At 62.0% G+C, this 22,678-nt stretch overlaps 2 protein-coding genes and 2 long non-coding RNA genes across 4 annotated transcripts; 2 read left to right on the plus strand and 2 right to left on the minus strand.

Moving 5' to 3' along the window:
• Positions 1 to 2,406: 2,406 nt before the first annotated feature.
• On the minus strand, positions 2,407 to 11,877 carry LOC139158099 (apoptosis-inducing factor 3-like). The gene is given in 21 exon segments (XM_070735518.1): positions 2,407 to 2,534; positions 2,612 to 2,716; positions 2,876 to 2,951; positions 3,078 to 3,176; positions 3,597 to 3,714; positions 3,808 to 3,884; positions 4,207 to 4,270; positions 4,366 to 4,437; positions 4,745 to 4,774; positions 4,776 to 4,861; positions 4,960 to 5,090; positions 5,175 to 5,266; positions 5,508 to 5,594; positions 7,262 to 7,374; positions 7,446 to 7,527; positions 7,617 to 7,661; positions 9,086 to 9,195; positions 9,352 to 9,461; positions 9,864 to 9,942; positions 11,312 to 11,659; positions 11,798 to 11,877. Coding segments are annotated over 20 exon segments (1,728 nt in total). The 5' UTR covers positions 11,415 to 11,659; positions 11,798 to 11,877; the 3' UTR covers positions 2,407 to 2,485.
• Positions 2,745 to 7,025, plus strand: LOC139158101 (uncharacterized). Its single transcript, XR_011557600.1, has 2 exons — positions 2,745 to 3,393; positions 3,811 to 7,025. It is a non-coding gene; the product is annotated as an uncharacterized lncRNA (long non-coding RNA).
• Positions 11,878 to 12,262: 385 nt separating the features above from the next.
• Positions 12,263 to 19,652, plus strand: TLCD2 (TLC domain containing 2). The gene is made up of 4 exons (XM_070735519.1): positions 12,263 to 12,619; positions 12,710 to 12,792; positions 17,032 to 17,114; positions 18,325 to 19,652. The coding sequence occupies exons 1-4, from the start codon at positions 12,447 to 12,449 to the stop codon at positions 18,679 to 18,681; spliced, it is 696 nt and encodes a 231-aa protein (XP_070591620.1). The 5' UTR covers positions 12,263 to 12,446; the 3' UTR covers positions 18,682 to 19,652.
• Positions 19,653 to 20,526: 874 nt separating this feature from the next.
• LOC139162522 (uncharacterized) lies at positions 20,527 to 22,389 on the minus strand. Its single transcript, XR_011558339.1, has 2 exons — positions 22,046 to 22,389; positions 20,527 to 20,897 (listed from the first exon to the last, which is right to left on the minus strand). It is a non-coding gene; the product is annotated as an uncharacterized lncRNA (long non-coding RNA).
• Positions 22,390 to 22,678: the final 289 nt, after the last annotated feature.

Consider the following 22,678-nt stretch of genomic DNA (forward strand, 5'->3'; position numbering starts at 1 on the left):
GCTGGGCTCGGGGGGTCGCGTCTGCGAGAACCGGGGAAGTTTCGCCCCTGATAGGCCCCCGCCCGGGTGGAAGAAAATGCCAACTCACAGTGGCGCTGGGCATGACGGGAGGGCGCAGACGGGGACGGGACTACATTTCCCAGCAGCCTCCTCCACGCCCTGCCAAGGAAAGGAAAGGGGTCCCTGCCGTGGGTCTTGCCCGGCGGCCGGCACGTCCATCAGCCAGCCGGGTCCCCCATTGGCCGCTTCCGCGAGGAGGGGCGGGACGGAACCGCCTCCGCCTCCGCCCATTGGCCTGTCCGCCCGCCAATCCGAGGGCGGAGCGGCCGGGCGGCGATTGGGCGGCAGGCGCGGCGTCCAGCTGATCAGAGGCAGCGGCAGCCGGTGAGCGAGTGGCCGAGGCGGAGGAGGAGGCGGCGGCCGGGCAGAGCCAACGGCAGCGGGACCAGGGCGGCGCGGGCGTCCGGGCCACTCGGGGCCGCGGCGGGCAGTCGAGGGGGCGGCGGCCGGGTCACCTTCCGCCTCTCTTGCGGGCGAGGCGGCGGGGTCTCTGCCGGGGGCGGGCGGGGCGCCCGGGTGAAGGGGGCCTCGAGGGGGGGCTGGCCCGGTGTCCAAGGGGGAGCAGCGCCCGCCCGTCCACCCCGCCGCCCCGAAGAAACTTTCCGCCGCGCCCCGCCGGGCCAGAGACTTGGCAGCCGCCGTCGGGGCCGCGGCCGGGACGCCCCTGCTGCTGCTGCTGATTCATGCCTCGCAGCCGGGGGCGGGCGGGGCGGGGCGGGGCGCCGGGCTGCCTGTCCTTGGGCCGAAGTTCAGCGGCGCCGGAGGGGCCGGCCGACGGCTGGAATGCGGAGCATCCGGAGCATCCGCGCGGGGAATGCGCGTCGGGGTTGGCGCGGCCCCGCCGGGGCTCCCTTGCCCGTTGCACGCGGGTGCCAGGCGGGTCCGAGGCTGCGGAGGCGGCCCGAGACGGCGCCCGGTCTCCATGCTGGCTGGAGAGGGGAGGCCCGACCCCTCCCTCCCCTCCGCTCGCTCTAACAGCGCCCCTCTCCCCCCCTCCCCAGCCTGGCGCTCCGGCCCCTTCGGCTACCCGCAGCAGTTCTTCAGTGGCACGCTTTACGTCCCCTCCGGCAACTAAAGCTGCCAGTTGAAGAACTGTTGGCCGTAGCTGCACTCGCCCAGGGCCGGCTGCTGACGGACAGACGGACGGATGGAGAGAGCTGCTGCCCAAGGTCCCTGGCAGGTAAGGCGACCTGCGGGCCTCTTCTTCTCAGGAGCCCCCTGGGACCCCCGGGCCTCTCCTGCCGGTCTCATTAGACGGCTGCAAATGGCCGAGGACCGCTTTGTGCTGCCCCGCCCAGTCAGGCCTTGGCCTGCTGCCTCGGCCAGCCCGGCTCTGTGGACCGACCGGGATGGGGGCGGGGGCCAGAGTCCCAGATCTCCTCCTCCTCCTCCTCTCGCAGCGGGGCCTTGGGCTCAGGCCCCCCTCTGGTGCTGGCTCTGAACCTGCTTCCCGGACCCCAAGACCCCCTTCGGGAGCATCCCCCTGCCTGGAGGACGGGTGGCCTTGGCCAGAGGGTCCCTGGCTCCACCGGGGTGCTGGGTGCCCTGGGCCTCGGTTCGGTTCCCAGGAGGTGCCGGGAAGAGGCAGGTCTGGCCGTGCGGAGGGGGGGCTGGGTGGAAAGGGGCCCCTGCGACCCTGTTTCCCCCTCCGTCCAGCAGTGGGGGGAGGGGCACCGGGACCTAGGAGGCCTGCCAGCTGGTCCGAGGAGAGAGAAGCGGCCCTGGACCCCCCCCTGCCTTCTCCTGTCCCCAGACAACCTTTTTGGGGGGGGGGGGGTGCAGAGGATAGGCTTCCCTGACATTCAGCAGTCAGTGCCCTCCAGTTGTGGGGATCGATGCCAGGGTGCTCACTCCATCTGCTGGCCGAGCATGGAACTGCTAGGCCATGGAAGCTGGTGGTCCAAGAGAGAAACCCAGAGGGCTGTAGCAGTTTGGGGGGGGGGGGGGGGCTCTGCTTCTGCCTCAGAATTGGGTGTGTGTGTGTGTCCCTGCTTCCTTCATTCTAAGCCAAGAAGGAACATAGTGTACATGGGCAGTCGTCCCCTTCCCCCACTTTTGGGCCTTTGTTGCTCCATCCTCTTCCCCCCCCCCTTTGCCCTGCAGTGGGATTCCCCCCCCCCCCACGACCGCAGCTGTAAATAACGAGACCCCAGAAGTCAATCTCTTCTCCAGGGTCTTCAGCCTCTTCTTCAACAGAGGGAGGATTTGAGAAGCCTTGAACGGGGGCTCTGCCCGAGACCGAGCCTTGAAGATGCCTGGCCCTCCTGGCCTGGCTGGGGGATTCTGGGAGTGGAGGTGGTCAGGGCTGCCTGCCGGGCGCCACAGAAAGGGACCAGAACCACGAGATTTTATTCTTCTCGGTTTATTTCAGCCCAGCGGGGGTGGGGGGGTGCTTCTGCCTGTGACCCGCAACCATCCAGGCAGATTACTGAGGCGGCTCTTTCGTTGGCAGCTTCTTCCCCTCCAACATGGACCTGCAAAGAGGCCGCTTGCCTTAGGGGGCCCCCGGAAGGAGGGCCGGAGGGCTGGCGGGGTGGGGGGCAGCACTTACTCTGCCTCCTGCTTGGAGATGCGTTTCCCGGAGTGCAGCTTCTCCGCTACCACAGCCACGAGGGGGTCAAAGTTCAGGCTGGCCGCTGCGGTCACCCAGCCATCCCTGGGGGGGAGAGAGAGGTTAGGGGGGACGAGCCGTCTCCCTGGGGAGGGGGAGGGGTGCAGGGACCCGCTGCTGACTGGGAAGGCTGGGTTTCCCCTCTGCCCCCATTGGCATTTGGGTGGGGCAGAACTACGGGGAGCGCATGAGAGTCCAGCTCACCTGAGGTAGAACAGGAGGAAGCGTTCCTGGCCCAGGTCCCCTGGTGGCACCGTCTCCGAGTGGCCCCGCGCATGGCCTGGGGAAGAGCAGGGGGAGGTCTGAGCAGTGGCCCCCCCAGAAGCCCCCCCCCTCCCAGACCTCGGAGCTTCCACCTTGGACGTCTTGCTGCCCTCCTTGGACGACTCGCCCCCGGCTGCCGTACCTGCGTAGCGGATGGTCTTGCCCTGCAGCTTGGTCCAGAAGAAGGGCACCGTGTGGAGCGGCCTCCGCCTGCGCAGCATGTTCAGGGCAGCCACGTGTCCTGGGCAGGAGAGAGACCGGCTGTCTACCCCCCCTCTGCTCCGGCCGGCCGGTCCATGCGCTCGGGGAGGAGGGGGGATGGGGGGACCCAGTGGGGCCCTTGCAGAAGGCCTGGCGATCGAGGGCAGCCCTGCGCCACCCATGCCTGGAGACCCAGCCCAGCCCCACTCTGGGACGGCCACGGGGCTCCCCTGCACTGGAGCACAGAGGCCCACCAGGTAGTCAGTGCAGGCCGAGGGCTCCATTCGGACAACAGCCCCCCCCCCCATGCAACCCCCCCCACCCAATAGCTTCCGCCAGGCCAGGCCAAGTCGGATGGCCCACGGGGACTGGATGGGTCTGATTCTGCTCTGCCCCCCTTCTCCCCCTGGGGCGGGATTGGCCCCTGGCCAGAGTCGAGCTGGGAGGAGGGGGCGGGTACCGTGGGCCTGGGCAATCTGCCAGTGGTGGATGGAGGCGGGTTTCCCACCAGCCAGGGCCACGGGGAAGGAGGCCACGTCCCCCGCAGCAAAGACAGACGGGGCGCTGGTCTGCATGAACTGGAAGGGAGCAGAGGGGCTGGTCAGAGCGGGGTGGGTGGGACAGGTGCCCCCCTCCTCCCAGGGTGACCCACCCACCCTCCCCCTGCTTACCAGGTCCACCAGGATGGCACCTCCGCGGTCGAGCCCGATGGAGCCCCCCAGGATGAAACTGCTGTTTGGAGTGACGCCTGTGGAGAGGAAGGGGCGCCTTCTATCAGGCCAGGGCCGGCCCCACTCCCCCCCCAAGGACCTGGGGGCATCCTGGCCAATCAGACAGCTGCGAGGAAGACCCTGCCCCCTTACAGATGCAGCCAGCAGCGAAGCCCCACTGCCCCCCCAGTCTTTGCTGCTCCCCCTGGTGGCCAGAGGAGGAAATACTGGACCTGTTCCATCCTAGTCACAGTTCATTGGAAATGGTAGCAGCCGGTGGCCCTCCCTCCCTCCCCTCCCCCGTCTGCTTCCCCCCTCCTCTTTTAGTGTGAAAGTGGTGCCAGAGCACCCCCCACTCACCAATGCCCACCACCACCAGGTCCGCAGGAAGAACAGAGCCGTTGCTAAGAACAACGCTGGTGACCTGGGAGGGAAAAGGAGCCAGAGGTGCAGCAGCCCCCCACCCACCCACCCACAGTCCCGGCCTGCCAGCCTCTGGGGCAGCGTGGGGTCCCGTACCTTCCCGTCTTTTCCCTTCATCTGGGCCACCTCTGTCTTCATGTGGAACTGAACCCCCTGGGCCAGGAGCATCTGGGAAGGGGGGAGGGAGGGTCAGTCTCCTTGCTGTAGTGCCCTCGTCCAGGCCCCTCCCCTCAGGGGCTCTGCAACAAGAGGGGGGGGCTGCAAGGGATTGAGCCCAATGGGGGGACTCCTGCCCAGGAAGGAAATGGCTACAAGAAGAGAAAGTGAGCTGCAGGTGTTTCCTGGCAAAACATCCAAGATTTGCTGCCTCAACTCAGCCGCCCGGATTCGGCTTCGTGGAGTTGCCCCTGGGGACCCCTCCCCTCACTCCGGGAAAGCAGCCCTCATTGCGGTGGGGTCAGTGGGCCCTCCCTACCTGCATGGCCATGAGGCCCACCTGACCCCCCCAGGCTCTGCAGGTAGGGCAGCTCCTCTTTCTCCACCACCTGCAGCTGGGCGGCTTTGCCAATCAGGCCGGCTGCCACCTCCATCCCTGCAGGGGACAAAGGCCACGCATGAAGAGTCGGGGGGGATAGCCACCGCCCCCCCACTTCATGGCTGTGGGTGCAGATGAGCCCAGGGGCCCCCTACCGATGAAAGAGGCTCCCACGATCACGACCCTCTTGCCCAGGGCCAAGTCCAGGATCAGGTTGGCGTCCTCAGGGGTGAGGAGTAGGCGGACGTTCTCCAGACTGCAACCGGGGCACCGGAGCCTCCGAGGGCTGGGCAGAGACGAGGGGGATCTGTCACAGCCCTCCGTGACCCTCCGCCATGCTCCACCCCCACTGCCAGGTGGCGCCATTTACCTGCTGCCTGTGGCAATCAGCAGGCTGCTATACGCCTGGGATCTCCCATCCTGGAAGTGGACCATTTTGCCTGCGGGATCCAGAGAGACCACCTGCAGCCGGGGGGCGGGGGGTTACATTTAGATGCAGAGAAGCTGGGCACATGCCCAGTGGGAGCCCCCTCCCCCCCATCCAGGCTGAGGGGGCAGCACTGGGCCTCCCCACAGAGACACTGCTGGCAGGGGACAGAGGGGGGGCAGGCGCCAGTGGAGCTCCAGGACACGGCAGGCTGAGCCGGCTGCTTGGCGTCAGGGGGGCACCGAGGGTAGGTTGTGACAATCCACCCCGACCCACCTGGCTTTGCGTCCAGACCTCGATGTCGTGGGCGTCCAAGAAGCTCTGACTTCGGAGGTAGAGGCTCTCTGCTGGGGCCCCCAAGTCCTAGGAGGAGAAGTGAGGCAGGTCAGCAGGGGTGGGTGGAGGAAATTTGCCCCCCTTCACCCAACTGGTAGCGATGGCCGGATCACCAGACCCCCAGACCGCTTCCCTGGTCGCCGCTGCTTGAAAGAGGCTGGCAGCAAGCCCTCTGCCCATGCGCAGAGGGCACACTTCCGAACCGGTAGAGAAGAGAAACACACACACCCCTGAATTGGGGGCTCCTCTGTGCCCAGGCAGGGGGGGTTGCCTGGGGCCCTTTCAGCAATCAGCCCTTTCAGTTGCTCCCTTGTGGGGTGCCTCAAGGGTCGGTCCCCTCCCCCCTGCTATTCAATATCTACATGAAACCACTGGGTGAGATCATCCAGGGGCATGGGTTGAGGTATCGGTATGGGGATGATACCCAGCTGTACATCTCTACCCTATGTCCAGTCAACAAAGCAATGGAAATGATGTGCCAGTGTCTGGAGGCTGTTAGGGTCTGGATGGGTGTCAACAGACTCAAACTCAACCTGGATAAGACGGAGTGGCTGTGGGTTCTGCCTCCCTGGGACAATTCCATCTGTCCATCACCCTGGGGGGGGGGATCATTGACACCCCCCCCTCAGAGAGGGTCCGCAACTTGGGTGTCCTCGATCCACAGCTCACATTAGAGAACCATCGTTCAGCTGTGGTGAGGGGGGCGTTTGCCCAGGTTTGCCTGGTGCACCGGTTGCGGCCCTATCTGGACCGGGACACACTGCTCACAGTCACTCATGCCCTCATCACCTCGAGGTTTGACTACTGTAACGCTCTCTACATGGAGTGACCTTTGAAGAGTGTTCGGAAACTTCAGATCGTGCAGAATGCAGCTGCGAGAGCAATCATGGACTTCCCCAAATATGCCCATGTCACTCCAACACTCCGCAGTCTGCGTTGGTTGCCGATCAGTTTTCAGTCACAATTCAAAGTGTTGGTCATGACCTATAAAGCCCTTCATGGGATCGGACCAGAATGTCTCCGGGACCGCCTTCTGCCACACGAATCCCAGTGATCGGTTAGGTCCCACAGTGTTGGCCTTCTCCGGGTCCCGTCGACTAAACAATGTCGTTTGGTGGGACCCAGGGGAAGAGCCTTCTCTGTGGTGGCCCCAACCCTCTGGAACCAGCTCCCCCCGGATATCAGAATTGCCCCCACCCTCCTTGCCTTTGGCAAACTCCTTAAAACCCACCTCTGCCGTCAGGCATGGGGGAATTGAGACATCTCCCCCGGGGCCTATACAGTTTATGCATGGTATGGTTGTGTGTATGTTTGCTTTTAATAATGGGTTTTCTAGTGTTTTTTAAATTATTAGATTTGTTGTATATTGTTTTATTGTTGCTGTGAGCCGCCCCGAGTCTACGGAGAGGGGCGGCATGCAAATCGAATAAATAAATAAATAAAACATCAGCATCCAAAGAGAGGGGGGCCTCCCACTTCTTCCTCCTCGCCAGGGCTAAACCCCCCCCCCCGAGGGAAAGGGAGGGGTCCTGGGCCTATCCCGCTGCTGCTTCCAAGGCCCAGAAGCTCAGGGCAACCCCCAGAACAGGAGTGGGGGTGTCCCCCTCACCTTCTGAGACACCCTCCCCGCACACTATTCAACTCACTGCCCTGCCCCCCCCCCATGTTCCAAAGAACACTCCTCCAGGCCAAACCTCGGTCAACTTGGTCTTGTCGTAGGGAAGGTGGTTCTCCCAGGTGGCCATGAGGATCCTGCCGGTGAAGCCCTCTTGCCGGAGGGTCTCCGCACAGGTCAGGGCTGCCGGGCCTGGCAGGGAGGGAGGGAGAGGTCCAGCCCGGCTCTGCCCCCTTTGCCCCTCCCCCCGGCCACAGGCTCACCTGCCCCTAGCATCAGGACCGTCTGCGGGTGCAGCTGGCACTCTCTGGCCATGGGCTTCACTCTGCGGCTGCTTTCCAGGTCCTGTCAGGGAAAGGAGGGAGGGAGGGAGGGGAGCAGGGGGAGGGGGATGCCCTGCCGGCCGCTACAGGTCAGGCACGGAAGCCACCTACCTTTATCCTGGCTGAAATATACACCTGCCCCTCCTCCATGGTCACCTGCAACAAGAGGGGGGGTTCCTGAGAGGCCCACGGAGGGGGTGGCGGACTGGAGGGAGCTCTTTTTTTGCACAGGGCCCCCCCCCGAGATCCCCCACCCCCCAAGCAGGAGGACAGGAAGATAGAGGGACCATTTGTCGCCCCCCGCCATCCACCACCATCCCCGCAGTGCCAAGCTGCCTGGCTGATCCCTGTGGCTGGCATAGTTCCCTCTAAGCTGAGCAGTGAGCAATCGCTCACTTAAAAATCATCATCAACTCAGAGTTTTCCAAACACCCAGAAGCCGAGAGGGAAAGAGTGAGAGGGAAGGAGAGAGAGAGAAACAGATAGAAAAAAGAGAGGAAGGAAAAGAGAAAGAAAAAGAGTGGGAGTAAGGAAGAGAGAAAGAAAATCAAAATCTAGTTTGAAACTAGCTCAACTATTTAAGTGGCATTTTGATATTGATAGAGTTGCCCTATTATGAGCTCACTGTTATACACACACAGGACAGTATTTTATTTTGAAATTCTCTGAGGCAAAACAGGGTGGGTTTTTTGTTTGTTTGTTTGTTTATTTATTTAATATTTCTGTGCCGCCCAGTCCTGAAGGGACTGCCGCTCAGACACTATACTTTTCCGCCCCCCGCCCCCACAAAAAAAAATTAGAGGGAACACTGGTGGCTGGCCAGCCCTGACACCCCCCCCCCGTGACAAAGGCCCCTCCTGTGGTGGGTGGCATTGGCTCCGGGGCCCCTCCCTGTCAACCCCCTCACCCCCCCAGCTGGGCTCCGGCTAAGGAGAGTTGCGCTCTGCTTGAGCTGGGAGGCAGCTGTGCAGACGGCCGGTTGGCCTAGCGGTTAAAGCACCGGGTGAGAAAGAGGGAGACCCTCCTGGAGTGGCTGCCCTGCTTCCTCCCAAGGTCATGGCTGGGGGGGGGGAGTAGGAGGAGGGAGGACGGGTGTGTGTGTTTCTTTGTAGAAATAACAATAAAGGTGGAATAGCAACAAGGAACGTCTGCCCTTGAGTCCTTATGAGGGTGGGATATAAATGGATAATAGAGTCTGGCTGAATCTCCAGGAGGGGGGTCTTTAGATCCTGGCCAGGAGGCAGAGCGGAGGCCATCCGGGGCTGCTGAGCCAAAGAGTGGGGCTGCCCCACAGGGTGGAAGGAGGCCCTGCCTCAGTCTGACGGCACATCACTAGCCCACTGGGCCTCAGCCTCTGGGGCGCACTCACAAGCAGCTGCACTGCTGCCCAGATCTCAGCCGTGGATCACCTGTGGCCTCCTTTCCCTCCGTTAAGGGCTCCAGAAGCATCTCTCCCCCCCAATGAAAAGAGACTTTGAGGGGCTGCTGGAGAAGATGCCCCGCTCCCCAGAACAGTGAATGGAAGCCTCCGGCACCGTGCATCGCCCTTGAAGTGGGGGGTGGGCAGAGTTCAAACGTACTTGGAACACAGGCAGACCGTCAAGGGTGGGGTATTCTTCAATGTCGCCTGTCTCGGTGCTGAAGCAGGCCCCATGCCAGGGGCAACGCACGCGGCCCTTTGCCAAGTAGCCTAAGACCCAGAAAAAGGAGACCCATGGGGGGGCTGGAGCCCACGACGACGTCCCTGCTGGACAGCCCCTCACCGTATGCACCGCCTGGATCCACCCGAAAGCAAACGCCCCCCTTCTTCCTGGCCCAGAGGGGGGGCTGCATGGGGGGGGCTCACCTTGGCAGAGGGCGGCTCCAGCATGAGGGCATCGGCCGCCCAGTGCGCGGACAGTCAGGTCATCCCTCAACAGCAGCACTGGGCAGCCGGCCACCTCCACCTCCCGCATCCTGCATCCAAGGGAACGGAAGAGCCTTGGGTCAAGAGGCCCTTGCTAGGCCCAGGAGCCCCTCCGTCCCCACCCACCATCCTGGGAGCCAACGGACGGGGATCGGAGGGTCCCTGTCAAAGCCAGGACCGCCCCTCTTGGCCATGAAAGATGTGATAGGAAACAGTGGTCGCGCCCCCCCCCCACCATTAACCAAGAGGAGTCCCTGGCTGAGACCCCCCCCTCCTCCCAGGGGGCCTTGCAACAGGGGCTGCCTTGGGAGCTCAGAGGCCGTTCAGAAGCCCCGATCAGCTGCAGGGTGATGGGAGGGAAGGGGCTGCAAAGGGCCAGCCAGGAAGCCTCGGTGGCCTCTGGGGGGGATGGACGGGGCCCAGACATACAGGCAGACCCCAGGGACACTCACTCTCCCTCCTGGAGCTCATCTTCCGAGCAGACACGCTGAGTGACCAGGGCATCCGCTCCGTCCTCTTTCTGGGCTGAGACTGGAAAGAGAGAGGGGGAGGGGAGAGTTGGGGAGACCCTCTGGCATATCCCCCTCCCCTCCTGCCAGGTTCTGCCGGGGGGCACTGAGAGGGGGCCTAGGAAAATCCACCCACCCTGCCTGCCACCAAAGGCTCCACAAGCTGGGCACTGGGGCAGCCGCAAACACACACACACACACACACACACACACACACACACACCCTGAGAGGATGAGAGCTCCTCAGCCAGCGCCCCTCTTGGCTGCCATGGGGGAGGAGGCTGGTTTCCCTTGGGGCAGCTGCAGAAGCCGCCTGGGCACAAACCCTTCCACCGCACCTCTTCCATAAGCCCTGCCAGAGGCGCTCGCACCCCCCCCCCCCCAGGAAGAGCTGACCCGCCCCTTTGAGCAAGAGGGAAGAGCTGTGGGGGGTGTCTGGCTTGTCTTTTGGCTCCCCCCTCCCCCCCCAGGAGTGAGAGGGGGCACCGGCCCAAGCCTGGCTCCCTGAGACTAGAATTCACAGCCGCCTGGTTCCTCGCCCCCCCCCCCAACGGGCGCTCTGCGGTGAGAGGGAGACGGTCTGTGCTGGGAGGCAGGAACTGGAATCAAATTGGGATGCAAAGCTAATGAAGTCAAATGGGTTTGGAATCGGGGGCTCCCGCCCGCCCCCCCCCGCCCCCCCCCCGCAGAAAGTGCTCGCCCTTCCATCAAGCAGCCTAATTTTCCCAGCCCCGCCCAAGTCGCCGCCTCCCCCCTCCGGTGGCCTCTTCACTCGCTGCACCCCACGATGCCCCCCGCCCCCCCCCGCGGGGGAGAATTATCCACCTGGCTTCAAAGAAACGCAACCAGATGCGGAAAAGCCGGGCGCCTCCTCCCGCCATTCCCAGACAGACAGGTTTCCCAGGCTGGGGATTTGGAGGGGGGGGGTGTCACATTGAAGCCGAGCGGGGAGGGGGGGCGCGACGCCTTTGCAAGTCCGGCATCTGGCAGAAGGGCGCCGAAGGGGGGTCGCTGTGCTCTCCCGCCAAAGGAAGGAAGGGCGGGTGGGCGGTTCTGTGGGTCCAGCTGGGCTGCCCCTCGTGCGGGGTTAAAGGGAGCCCCGGTTGTCGGACCCCAGCAGAGAGCAAGGCAGCAAGCCACCTCCGACCCCTGCTGTGCCCCCTTTCAGCCCCCAAAGCCCCCCAGGGATCCAGAGCCTTCCCGGAATGGATCGCGCGACCCTCCCGCTGACAAAGCGGGGGCAGTGGGGAGGGAGCTGCCGCGCGAAAGCCTCGGGGAGGGAGGGGCCTTTAGCCTCCAGAGCCCCCCGGCACGGCAGTCAAGGTCCCCGCTCCCGCAGCCAGCCCCTCGCCCCGTCCTCAGAGCAGCCGCCGCGAGGAGCCGAGACTCACCGGGGCTTGCCGGGGCTGCCATCGGGGGAGGACGCGGCAGGGTGGCGGCGGCGGCGGCGTCTCGGAACAAAAGAGCGCACGGGACAGCCTGCAAGCGGCCCATCCAACCTGGCGCCGCCTCCGAACTTGCCCAAAGTGGGCGGCGTGCAATTATCTGGGCAGACGACTAGCGGCCGGGGGGAGCGCGGGGGCGCGGTGTGGGGGTGGGCGTCGGCGTTGGGGCGCTGCCCACTCCCGCGAAGCGGGGGCTGCTGGGCCTGCACCGCAGAAGCGGGCCGCTCCCGGAGAACAAGCGAGGAGGCGGCTTGGCGTTGCGCCCGGCGAGGGTCTCCGTGCGAGCACCACCACCTGTTTCGGGGCGCAAGCGTCAGGCTACTTCGGGTCGGCGCGCCGCCCACTTTTCCGCGCCAGCAAGACTCGCACGTGCCCCGAGCGGGGAAGACCGACCAAACCGGCACTGATGCCAACCGGGGAAACCCTCGCTACCTGACTCTAGGCGGCCGCAGCCTACATCGAGCGGGCGGGCTGAGACGGCGCTCCCGGCTCGGCGGTCCTGGGCGAAGGCAGCTGGCGGCACGGCTGACCTCAGCGGCCTGGCCAGCGGGTCCCCGGGGAGCGCGGAGGGCTGCATCACCCGCTCGCTTTGGCCTCCTGCCGCCTGCCGCCCCGGACAGCCTGACCAGGCGGATTCCCGGCGGCGCCAAACACTCCTCTCTCTCCTCCTGAAACCCCGAAAGTTGCGCTTGAAGCCCCGAGGCTCGGGCGGTCCCGTGCCCGGCTCCGCGTCTCCGCCGCACCGGCCGCCCTGCCGAGCCGCGAGGGTTGCCGAGCCAAGGCCGGGTGGCCATGCCAGGATCCGGCGCCGCTGCGGGGGAGGCTCCGGGGGACCGGCGGCGGGTCGTGGCTCTCTGTCCCAGCGGGAGGGGCGTCGCCATGGAGACGGGGCGGCCGGGGAGCCAATGGCGGGCGCCGCCGGGGGCCTGTTTGTCCGCCGTCACACCCCGCGGCTCCTCCCGTTCCCGTCCGGCCCTCGGCGGTCTTGGCTCCCCGCTGCCCTCGGGCTTGTTGCGCTCCGCTCGGCTCCGGGCGACGGCGAGTGGCGGGGCCGCGGGCTCGAGGCTCAGGCGGCCTCGCGATGGACTCCGTGCTGCTGGTGGGGGGCTCGGTGGGCGCCTTCCGCCTGCTCAACGCCGTCCTGGAGCGCCTGGTGCCGCCGCCCTCCCCGGCGCTGACCGTCCGCTGGAAGTGGTGCAACATTTGGACGTCGCTTGCCCACAGCCTGCTGAGCGGCCCCTGGGCCCTTCTCGGGTGGGTGGGGGCCGCGGGCGGAGCTGCGCCGGGCGGAGCTGCGCCGGGCGACCTCTCACAACAACCCCCCCCCCCTTTCTCCGGCCGCAGATTCTACTTCTACCCGCCGATGGGCGAGGATCTCATCGACCAGTTTTCGCCCTCAGCGCACTGCTTGCTGGGCATCTCCATCGGTAAGCGCCCCCCCCCCCCCGCCTCAGACCCTTTCCCGGCCAGCCCGCCCACCCCCGTCCGCGAAGAGCGAGGCAGGGCGGGAGGCGAGAAGAGAAAGCGCTTCGGGGGGCTCGAAAGAGCTGAAGCAGAGAAGCGGCCCCAACTCTCCGAGGTCAGCCGCCCCCTTCTTTTCTCCCGCTGGATGGGGGGGGGGGTAGCCCAGATGCACGTTGCCGACCCTGTGGAGCAGCCGCCTCCTCCTCCTCCACCTTCATCCTCCTCGCTTCTGTGCCGGCATCTGGCGGGGGAGGGGCACCGGTGCCTGGCGTCCCCTTTCCATGTGACCGCGGGGGGGGGCACACAATCGCTCCCTTTCCTCGCTCCGTGGCACCCGCTGCTGTCTGAGACGCCCCGGCCCCTTCCGTCTGAGGGAAAATCATAGCTTGGTCCCCCCGCCAACTGCGGCCAAAGAGCGACGACGGAAAGGACCGTTCCGCGAAGTTTTCTGCGGATTGGATTGCGGTTCCCAGGAATTCTAGACAACGGGGCGTGATAGGGAAAGCCCCCCCCCCCAGATAGGGGGAGTGGGAGGGTACACCACCGGTGGCTCTTCCCGGTTGGGGGCTGGGCCGGGCAGGTGAGGGGCGAGCGAGGACGGGTCGCCAGGGCGGTGACTCCCCTCCGGAGCCCCGATCTCTTCTCGTGTTGCACCCGGATCCCTCGCGGGGGAGGGGGGCAATTCCTAGGGGGTGCCGAGTGTCAGCTCAGCCTCCTCCGCTGGTGCCCGCTTGCTGCTGCTCTGGGCGATCGTGAAGGACATTCGATTATCTAGTCCAACCTGCTGCTCAAGCAGGAGGCCCTTCGGACAGGGCAAGAGTTGCACTGAGGAATGGCAGAGAGGGCCCCTCCCTGTCTCTTGCAGTTCCCGTGCACCCCTCCCCCAATCAGCTGATCCGGACATTGGCTCAAGGGTGGGGGTGAGGAGCTGAGGAGCCGGTTTTTCCTACTGTTCAAGCGGAGGAGGCAATTCATACCTGGAGGTTGGCTGAGAGGCGCCTCGTTTGACAAGGCGGCCCACCTTAGAATACTCATCCTCTTTCAACGGTTTTCTCTTCAGGCTTCCCCAAACCCCCCTTTCCTTAGACAAATTGACAGTATTAGGGGCGACCCCCACTCCACCACCTCTAATGGACACTTCTAGTGGTAAAACCAGAATCAGCCTCTGGCGTGTCCAGATGTGCAGGCAATAAGCAGCGCTGGCTGGCAGCTGCTTGTGCGCATTTGGTTCCTAGTTCAATTTTCCTGGCTTTCGCTGGAGCCAGGTGGAATAAAACCTCTCCAGTCCCAGGAGAAGGGTAGCATAGACATCAAATCAATCAATCAAACAAACAAACAAATAAATGTTTTCCCCAAGTTAAAACCTTTTATTACTTTATTAGGAATAAAACTTTATTAAGGTGATGCTTCAAAATGTTTAGAAACACACCAATGTGTACTTGTGCTAATGCAAACTTCTGTGTCTATTTTCAGGTTAAAGTTTGCATGTCTTTAACTGTTACAAAAGGAATTTGAATCCCTATAGGATTAAGTTTGGGGTTAGGATTAAGTTAATCGCCCTAAGGCTCCTAGGGTTTTAAAAAATTGTTTTTCCCCCTGGTGGAGGAAATTATTTAAAACTGCATAGAAATAAAATATTTTATAGAAAATGGGAAATGAAGGCTGTTGTTACATTTCAGGGGCTTCTTTTCCTGAATTCAAGGTGCTGATTTTAAAACTCCATAAAAATTAAAGGCATCATTTGACTATTATTTTTTTCACAATGCACAAAACAGGGTTTCCTCCTTCCCCAGTGCAGTGGAGCCCAGAGTTCAGTCCACCGCTCCTTCAGTTCTGGTTTGAACCCATATGGAATTGGGGTTAGGTTTTGGCTAATTGTGTTGTCGCCCTTTTCCCTGATGGGATTTGACTCCAGGTGTGGTGGCCATCCTGACCTGGGAGCTCCAATCTCGGGAGGAAGGGAGGGGCTGCTGTGCAGGGAGGGTCAGTCTCAGACCCGTGATTGATGTCTGCATCCCCATGTGGGATTTGCTTCCTTGGGTGATGTCACGGATGGAACAGGTAAAGCACAGGCACCATTTTGCACCATTACTGCATTTATATGCTGCCTTAATAATTTCTAAATAACTTAAAGTAGCCAAGATGAAAATACATCTACAGCAACTCCTCTGCCAGCCAGCACTCCCGCCCCCTCCCTTACCTGGCCAGCCCCCTCCAGCGTCAAGCGCTGCCCTCAGGGCTCCATTGGGCAGCTCACTTCTCCGCCTTTCCTGCCGCTTTTTGTATTCTGTACCCAAGACCTGTGATGCCACCCTCCGGGGGGGCCCTCTGCCCTTCCCCCTTCTTGGCCTTTGTGCCTGTGATCTTGCCTGGCTTCCTTCAAAGCGAAGCGTTGGCCTTGAGCCAGGCCCAGTCCTTTTCCTTGGGGGGGCCATAGGATAATCTCAGAGCTGCAAGGGGCCCCAGAGGTCTCCAGTCCACCTTGAGCAGGGGAACCGAGACAGTTTGAGGCAAGCGACTGTCCAGTGTTGGAGCCCCCACGGCTTCTGGAGGAAAGCTATTCTGTTAGTCGATTGCTCTCACCACTAGGGATTTATTCAGTGAGGCATTTCAACCCAGGATGCTGGCGCTGCTGTGGTGGGGTCCTTGAGGGGCGGCTGAAGATGAGCCGGCCGGGAGGGAGGGCTGAGGCTACCCTGAGCCACTGCTCCCTTCCGGCTCCCCTGGCGCCCTCCCTCGGACTCTGGACCCTCATTGCTAGAAGGACCTAGAGGGGTCGCAGCAGGTTCAGAGAGGCGCCCCCTCCGGACAGGCCCTGTGGGGAGGAGTGGCTGCCGGAGCTGGCCATGGGGGACAAGCAGGAGGATCCATGTCTTCCAGGGCGGGGGGCACCAGGAAGTCTGAGGCAGCCGTCTGCTGAAGCTGCCGGAGGAGACGATGAAATCTTGGGTTGCCCCAACGGCAGAACGCGGGAAGTGATGCGACCGCCGTGGGGCTCTTTGGCTGCACCGCTCGGACTGTACCTGGACGCCGGGTCTCCTTTTGGTTGCCCAAATGCCACAAGAAGGGCGCTGGGCGGGCAGTGAAAAAAAGGGAACGGCTGGATCCCAAGGGGAAGACGCAAGAGGCCCCACTCGAATGCCCCCCCCGGTGGGAGGGGGGAGATGCCCTGGTTTTACCCTCACCAAGGGGGGGGGCAGGCCCAGAGCCCATGTGGTGAAGCTCTGCAGAGGGGGAGCCAAGCTTGAAACCAGCCGGAGTCTCCTGAGTGGGGGTGCTCTGAAGTCGCAGCCGGCCTCCTGGAGGGGCTCTCGGGCTGCCGTTGGTGTGGGGCTTGGGAAGGGGGGGGCCTCCAGCTCCCTTTCCAGGGGTTTGATGCTGCGACTGCTCTGCACCACGGAGAGGCCAGGGAGTAACTGGGCCGTTGTGTCTGGGGGGCACAGAAGGGGCCCGTAGAGGTCAGGGCTCCTTGCCCACGGCTGTAGACCTTGGGGGGGAGGGGCTATTGCTGAAACATGAGGGGGGGCACAGGGAAGAAGAGATTTGTCTGCTGGAAATCTGAATTTGCTATCTAGGGAAGTTTTTCAGAGCAGGCTGGGCAGCTGAAGCCGGCCATCCCTTTCATGCTTTTCCCTGCCTTGCAAAGGGTCGGACAAGACAATCTTCTCGGTCCCTCCGACCCACATGGTGATGATTTGGTGGGAGGTTGGCATGGCGTGCGAAGGCGCCCACGGGCACTTTAGCCAACTTAGTCAAGCAGAGTGCGCAGAAACTGCCGCCTGAGCCCCCTGAGAGGTCCCACCTGCTCGCTCCCTTTCCATTGGAGTAAAAACGGGCATAAAGTTCAAAGACACCTCACCGTTTTTAAACCTTCAACGGAGGAGTTGAAGCTGCACCTTGATGGCAAAAGAAGCTGGCTAAGGGGGTCCTCTTCCTGGGCCGCTTTGACAGCCTCCCCTTCTGATGATGCAGACGGGGGGGGGACACAGGGTTGGGCTTGAGCTAGGCTGGACGTCATCCAAGCAGTGGGCCCAAGAGATGGCCCCGGAAGGAAGGTGCCAAGGCTCGGCTCGGCTTCCCTGGTTGCCCGGCCCCTCCGCTTTCCCCAGCCGGCCTGGAACGCAGGTGTATGGTGACGCCGGGAGGAGAGCCAGGACTGAGAGAATGGGCAGCTGGTTGACGGGGCCTCTCTTCGTCCACAGGGTATTTCCTGCAGGACTTCTCGGACATGATATGCCACCAGGAGCTCCAGAAATGCTGGGAGCTGCTCTTCCATCACTTTGTGGTGAGTTGCTGGCTCACACGTTAAGGCAACGGGGCTGTTCCGGCCGAGAGGGCAGTGGGGAGGGTGCAGGCTGGGTGAACTGGCAGGGAGGCCTGGGCTCTTCCCGGGGCTGGAGACAGCTGAACAAGGAGGCTGGGACTCGGGACATGTGGCCAAGGTAAAAGTGGCCAGGCCCTGACGTGGCCTGCGAGCTCAGAGGCGAGAGGCCTTTTGCTGTTTGCTTCCAGGCCCTTGCCCAGGCCACGGGGGTCCACTCTGTTTCAGCCCAAATCTTTGCTGCACTGTGCCCCCCCTCCAGCTGGCCCTCTTACCCGGCAGACGGGGCAATAGCAAGGAATCCCCCTCCTTCTGCCGCAGCTCCTGTCGGTTGGGGGGCCAACCCTGGGTCTCAATGCAGGAGGGGGGATGCGCAGGCAGAAGGGCCCCTGAGCCTGTGCAGACGGTGGTGGCTGCACGGCGCCTGGGACTCCTCCCGGAAGGGAGCCACCGTACTTTGGAAAACCAGCCCCTGCAGGCAGCTGCCTCCTCTCCCCGTTCTCTGGGTGGCCCACGTCAGGATTAAATTTAGCACAGGCTGAGGCTTCCAACTTGAACAGCTCAACTCCTCACAATCCCTCTTAAGCGCGACTTGCAGGGGGGTGGATGGGGGGGCAGGATTGTTCTGCACAGCTGCTCAAGGAGGTTCCCGTCCCCAGCAACGGAGGCTCCGAATGGTCTCCAGCCAACAGAGGGGCTTCCCTGCCCCTCCTGTAAGTAGCTGCCAGTCTGGGGATGCCCAGGAGAACCCGTGGGGGCTTCCCATCAACCCCAGAGAAGGCACGGGGGCCATCAGGACTGAGGAGGGGCTGGGAGGTGCAGTTGAAGCTGCGAATCAATGTTTTAAACTCTGGCTGACTGGCTGGGGGGGTCTGAAGGCATCAAGTCTTCCCTGCAGCCTTACCTGCCCTGCCCTCTGCATGGAGCCCATTGTCTGGAGTCTGGGGGCCCAGCAAAAACAGGGGGGGCTGGTCCATGGATTAGGAGGCAGGTCAGGTGGTGATCTGCTGGGGGTGGGGCGGAGGGGGACAGCTGCCGGGCGCTTTCAGTGGTGATGATCAGGAAAGGGGGGGTTGTTTCCTATCCATTGCAGGGGTGTGTGTTTGTGTGTGTGCAGGGCAGGGGGCTCGGGGGAGGGGGGAGAGCCAGCCCAGCCAGCTGTGCTGTGTTCCAGGTGATCGTCTGCTTCGGGTTTGCCTTCCTGGCCCGACGCTTCGTGGGCTTTGCGATGGTGGCTCTGCTGGTGGAGATCAACTCCATCTTCCTGCACCTGCGGACGATCCTGCGCATGGCCGGCTTGGCCCACACCGCCTCCTTCCGCCTGGCCAGCCTGGCCAACCTGGGCACCTACCTGGTGTTCCGCATCCTGATCCTGGCCTGGATGAGCCGCTGGCTGGCCCTCAACCGGGGTAACGTCCCGGCCGTCCCCTACGCCATGGGCACCGCGGGCATGGCCGTCATGCTGCCCATCAACATCGTCCTCTTCTACCGCCTGCTGCGCAGCGACTTCCTCCCGTCTCGCAAGAGGTAGCCGCTCCCTGCCAAGCGCTGGGGGAAAGACGGGCCGGCCAGGCGGATCCAGGCAGGGCGCCCAGGCAGGCAGGCAGGCGGGGGGCCGGGGGCGCGGGGGGGCTTGGCCCAGCTTCTCGGGAGCCTTCCCCCCCGATCCCCCCACGGCCGAGAGATGCGGACAGGAGCAGGGCCGGCCTTTCCGGAGAGCCCCGTGGAGCAGTGTCGTCCTGGCTCTGCTTGGCGGGAAGGCTGGGAGGGCTGGCGAGACAGCCAGGGGGTCTCCACTTTGCCTCCCGTGAGGGAGGGGGCTTATTGAAACGACTTCGCCCTGCACCCCTGTGTTCTGGCGTTTACTTCTGGTACGCTTCCCTGAGCAAGGTGAGCCTCCTGGGGGCAGGGGCCCTTCGCCTCCCCCTTCCCCCCATGCCCCTTGGCCGTCCCCATGGAAGGGGCTTGGAAGGCCGTGGCCGAGAGACCATCTCCCCTCCCGATGCCCGTGGCAGAGAACAGCACTCGCTCAGGACTCGCTCCCTGTTGGGGATTCCGATGGCTGAGAGGTCCTGCACATTAATTTCACCAGCGCTGGTGCAAAAGGGCCCGGCACACACTCGGGGCCTGGGAATCGTGGGGATGAAAGAAAAAAACCGCCCAGGACGGGTCGCAGCCTGTGGGGTTTTCCTGGGAGCATCACAGTCCTCTCTCCCCTCCCAAAAGTTCCAAGCGGGCCCTGCAGCCGAGGAAGGCAGCATTCACTCAAGGCTGCTCCGGCACGATTGCTGCCCTCGGCCTCTGTCCCTTTCGCCTTCCCCAACTGAGCCAAAGGCCCTGGGACTGCCCCCCTCCTGAAGCCAACGGCCAGTGCCTTTCACCCACTAAGTGCCCAGTCATTACCTCCAAACCTAGGATTGCAAAGCAGTTTTTTTCCTTTGTGTAACAAAGATGTTAGAAGATGTGTGAGTGCACACACCACAATAAAGGCGCTGCAGTGAATGCTAATTTTTTGGCCCTGCTTGTCAGGCAGATGGAGCCTCTGTGGCTGGCGGAGGGAGAGCCAGGGGGCTGCCCAGGGTGGGAGCATGTGTGGGTAGAAGTGCACAGATGACACAGACCCCAAGGGAGAGGCGGTAGTTGTCCCCAGGTGGACGTTAGTATGTTCTGCCCTGAAAAACCAAACCTCCTCCAACCGTGGCACGGCCAGTTACTGTATATAAGGAGTGACCAGACCCCAGGCTCACACATGCGCGCGATGTTATGTCTGCAAGCGACACTTGCACTCAAGGGCACCAAGGATTGCAGAGTTCAATAACTGAGACACAAAGACAGTGGAACCTCCACTTACTAAATTCCTAGGAGATTCCTAGAGAGGCCCCACAGAGGCTTCTCCCCGCCTTTTCCAGCCCTGTTTCCTCCCAGAAGATTCCCCACAGAGGCTTCTCCCCGCCTTTTCCAGCCGTTTCCTCCCAGAAGATTCCCCACAGAGGCTTCTCCCCGCCTTTTCCAGCCCTGTTTCCTCCCAGAAGATTCCTAGAGGCCCCACAGAGGCTTCTCCCCGCCTTTTCCGGCCCTGTTTCCTCCCAGAAGATTCCCAGAGAGGCCCCACAGAGGCTTCTCCCCGCCTTTTCCGGCCCTGTTTCCTCCCAGGAGATTCCCAGAGAGGCCCCACGGAGGCTTCTCCCTGCCTTTTCTGGCCCTGTTTCCTCCCAGGAGATTCCCAGAGAGGCCCCACGGAGGCTTCTCCCTGCCTTTTCCAGTTAGTTTTGGAGGCTTGAGTTCTTAAGTGGAAAATGGTTCTTGAGAAGAGGCAAAAAATCTTGAAACACTCGTTTCTTATCTAGAAAAGGTCGTAAGTAGAGGCGTTTGTAGGTAGAGGTAACACGGTATTCTCCTTTATTGGAATTATTATTATTATTATTATTATTTATTAGATTTGTATGCCGCCCCTCTCCGAAGACTCGGGGTGGCTTCCTCCAACCAATTGCTGTTTTTTTCTGGCCAACTGATGGGAACTGATGGGAAGGAGCCTCCATCTCAGCCCCTTTGGGTCCAATGTCTCTGGCAAGGGGTGGGGTAGAAAAGGTCAACGTGTTCTGGAGGGCTGGCAAAGCACTCAATAGCTGCTGCGCTTCCTGAGCCTTGAGCAATGAATCTGTCTGGGTCAAGAAACGGGCTGAGCCAACTGCCGCGCTAGCCCCGGGCAGTAGGCAGATCCAGTCAACTGGCAGCAAGAGGCGGAGCCTAGAAGAGTAGGAGAGAATAGAAATTAGAATGAATATAGAACAGAATACACAGGAGGTCATCTAGTCCAGCTACCTGCTCAATCCTACACCCGTGTCGGCAAACCTATGGCACGCATGCAACAAGGGGCATGGGGGGCCATATCAGAGGGCAGGTGAGCCTTTGCCCCGTTTGTGATCCAAGCTAATTTTCGGCCTAGGGAAAGGCCGTTTTGTCCTCTGGATAATTCAGGGAAGCTTCTCTGGAGGCAAACCCCCCCCCCCCCCGATTTGCCTGTTTGGGCCTTTTTTTCACTCACCAGGCTTCAGAAAGGCCTGTGCGCATGCGTGGGGGCAGCAGGGGGGCATTTCATTTCATTTCATTTCATTTATTGGATTTATATGCCGCCCCTCTCCGAAAACTCGGGGCGGCTAACAACAATCATGAACAATGTACAGTAAAAAATCCAATACTAAAAAACTAACTTAAGACCCCTAATGTATAAAACCAACATACGTACAAACATACCATACATACAGTTGTATCAGCCTGCGTGGGGGTGGGGGAAGATGTGTGGGCACATCCACACACACACCTTTTGGCAAGTGAACCAAAAAAGGTTCGCCATCCCTGTCCTACACCACTTCTGAAAGCAAGGCGTTCCACTTGCTAATTGTAAATTGTTTTCTCCGTTTCTTGTTCTACTCTCTGGTGTTTTGGAGAATAATTTGACCCCTTCAAATTTTGGAACACTGCTATCATGTCACCCCCAGATTTTGTTTCCTCCAGACTAGCCAAACCCAAACCCTGCAACTAAAACATCACAGGTTTTAGTCTCCAGGCTTTTGATCATCTTAGTTGCTCTACTCTGAACTTTTTCCAAAGTCCCAACGTATTTTTTGTAGTGTGGCAACCAAGATTGCAGTGTTCCAGGTGTGGCCCTACTACTAAGACTTCACATGATTTTGATTCTATGCCTGTTTATGCAACCCAGGATTGTTTTAGGTTTTTTGGCTGCTGCCACACACTGCTGGCTCATATTCAAGTGATTGTACAGTAGGAGAACAAAGTCCCTCTCACAGTGACGGGTTTTGAAAGAGGTCTCACCAAATCTGGAACTTTGATTTTTCCTGACTGAATATAACAGTCCCCCCCACACACACACTAACATTCATATTGTTGCATAGGGCCTAGTGTTCAGGTCGGTCAGGATCCATCTGGAAGTTGAGCCTGTCAGGCAGGCCACTTTAGCATCGTCCGCCCTGCTTGTCCCTTCGTCTCTTGTCGGAGAGGTTGGAAAGCCTTTTAAGAGGGAGCCTCGGGGTGCCCGGCCGCCCCCGCCGCCCCCTCCAGCAGAGGCAGACCCCTCGTATTAAGGGCTCCACCGGCTGGGAACGACGCTGCCGGTCAGCCTGGCCGTGAGAAATGGCGGGGAGCACACTTCGTCCACGACCTCCCTCCCGCCCCCCGCCCCCCCGTCAGGAGGACGAAGCCAGGCCGCTGCCACTGCTCCCGGGCCTGTTGGAGGCGGCGGCACGAGGCCCCAGACGGTCCCGCGCGAGGAGTCCGCCTGGGGCCTCGTGCCGCCGCCTCCCACAGGCCCGAGAGCAGTGGCTTCGTCCCGAAAAGGGGGCGCGCGGGGTGGGGGTGGGTAACGGATCCACGGACCAACCGCCCCCGCCAGACAACCTCCCCCCCCCCCGCAGCCGACACCGGAAGGACTCAGATCGTTTCCGAGGCAAACGGAGAAAGAAACCGTCCTTCGGAGCCGGCACTGATTGGCCAGAGGCAGCCCTGGACCC

Source organism: Erythrolamprus reginae, chromosome 1, assembly GCF_031021105.1.
Source record: "Erythrolamprus reginae isolate rEryReg1 chromosome 1, rEryReg1.hap1, whole genome shotgun sequence".
In the NCBI taxonomy this organism is placed as follows: Eukaryota; Metazoa; Chordata; class Lepidosauria; order Squamata; family Dipsadidae; genus Erythrolamprus; species Erythrolamprus reginae.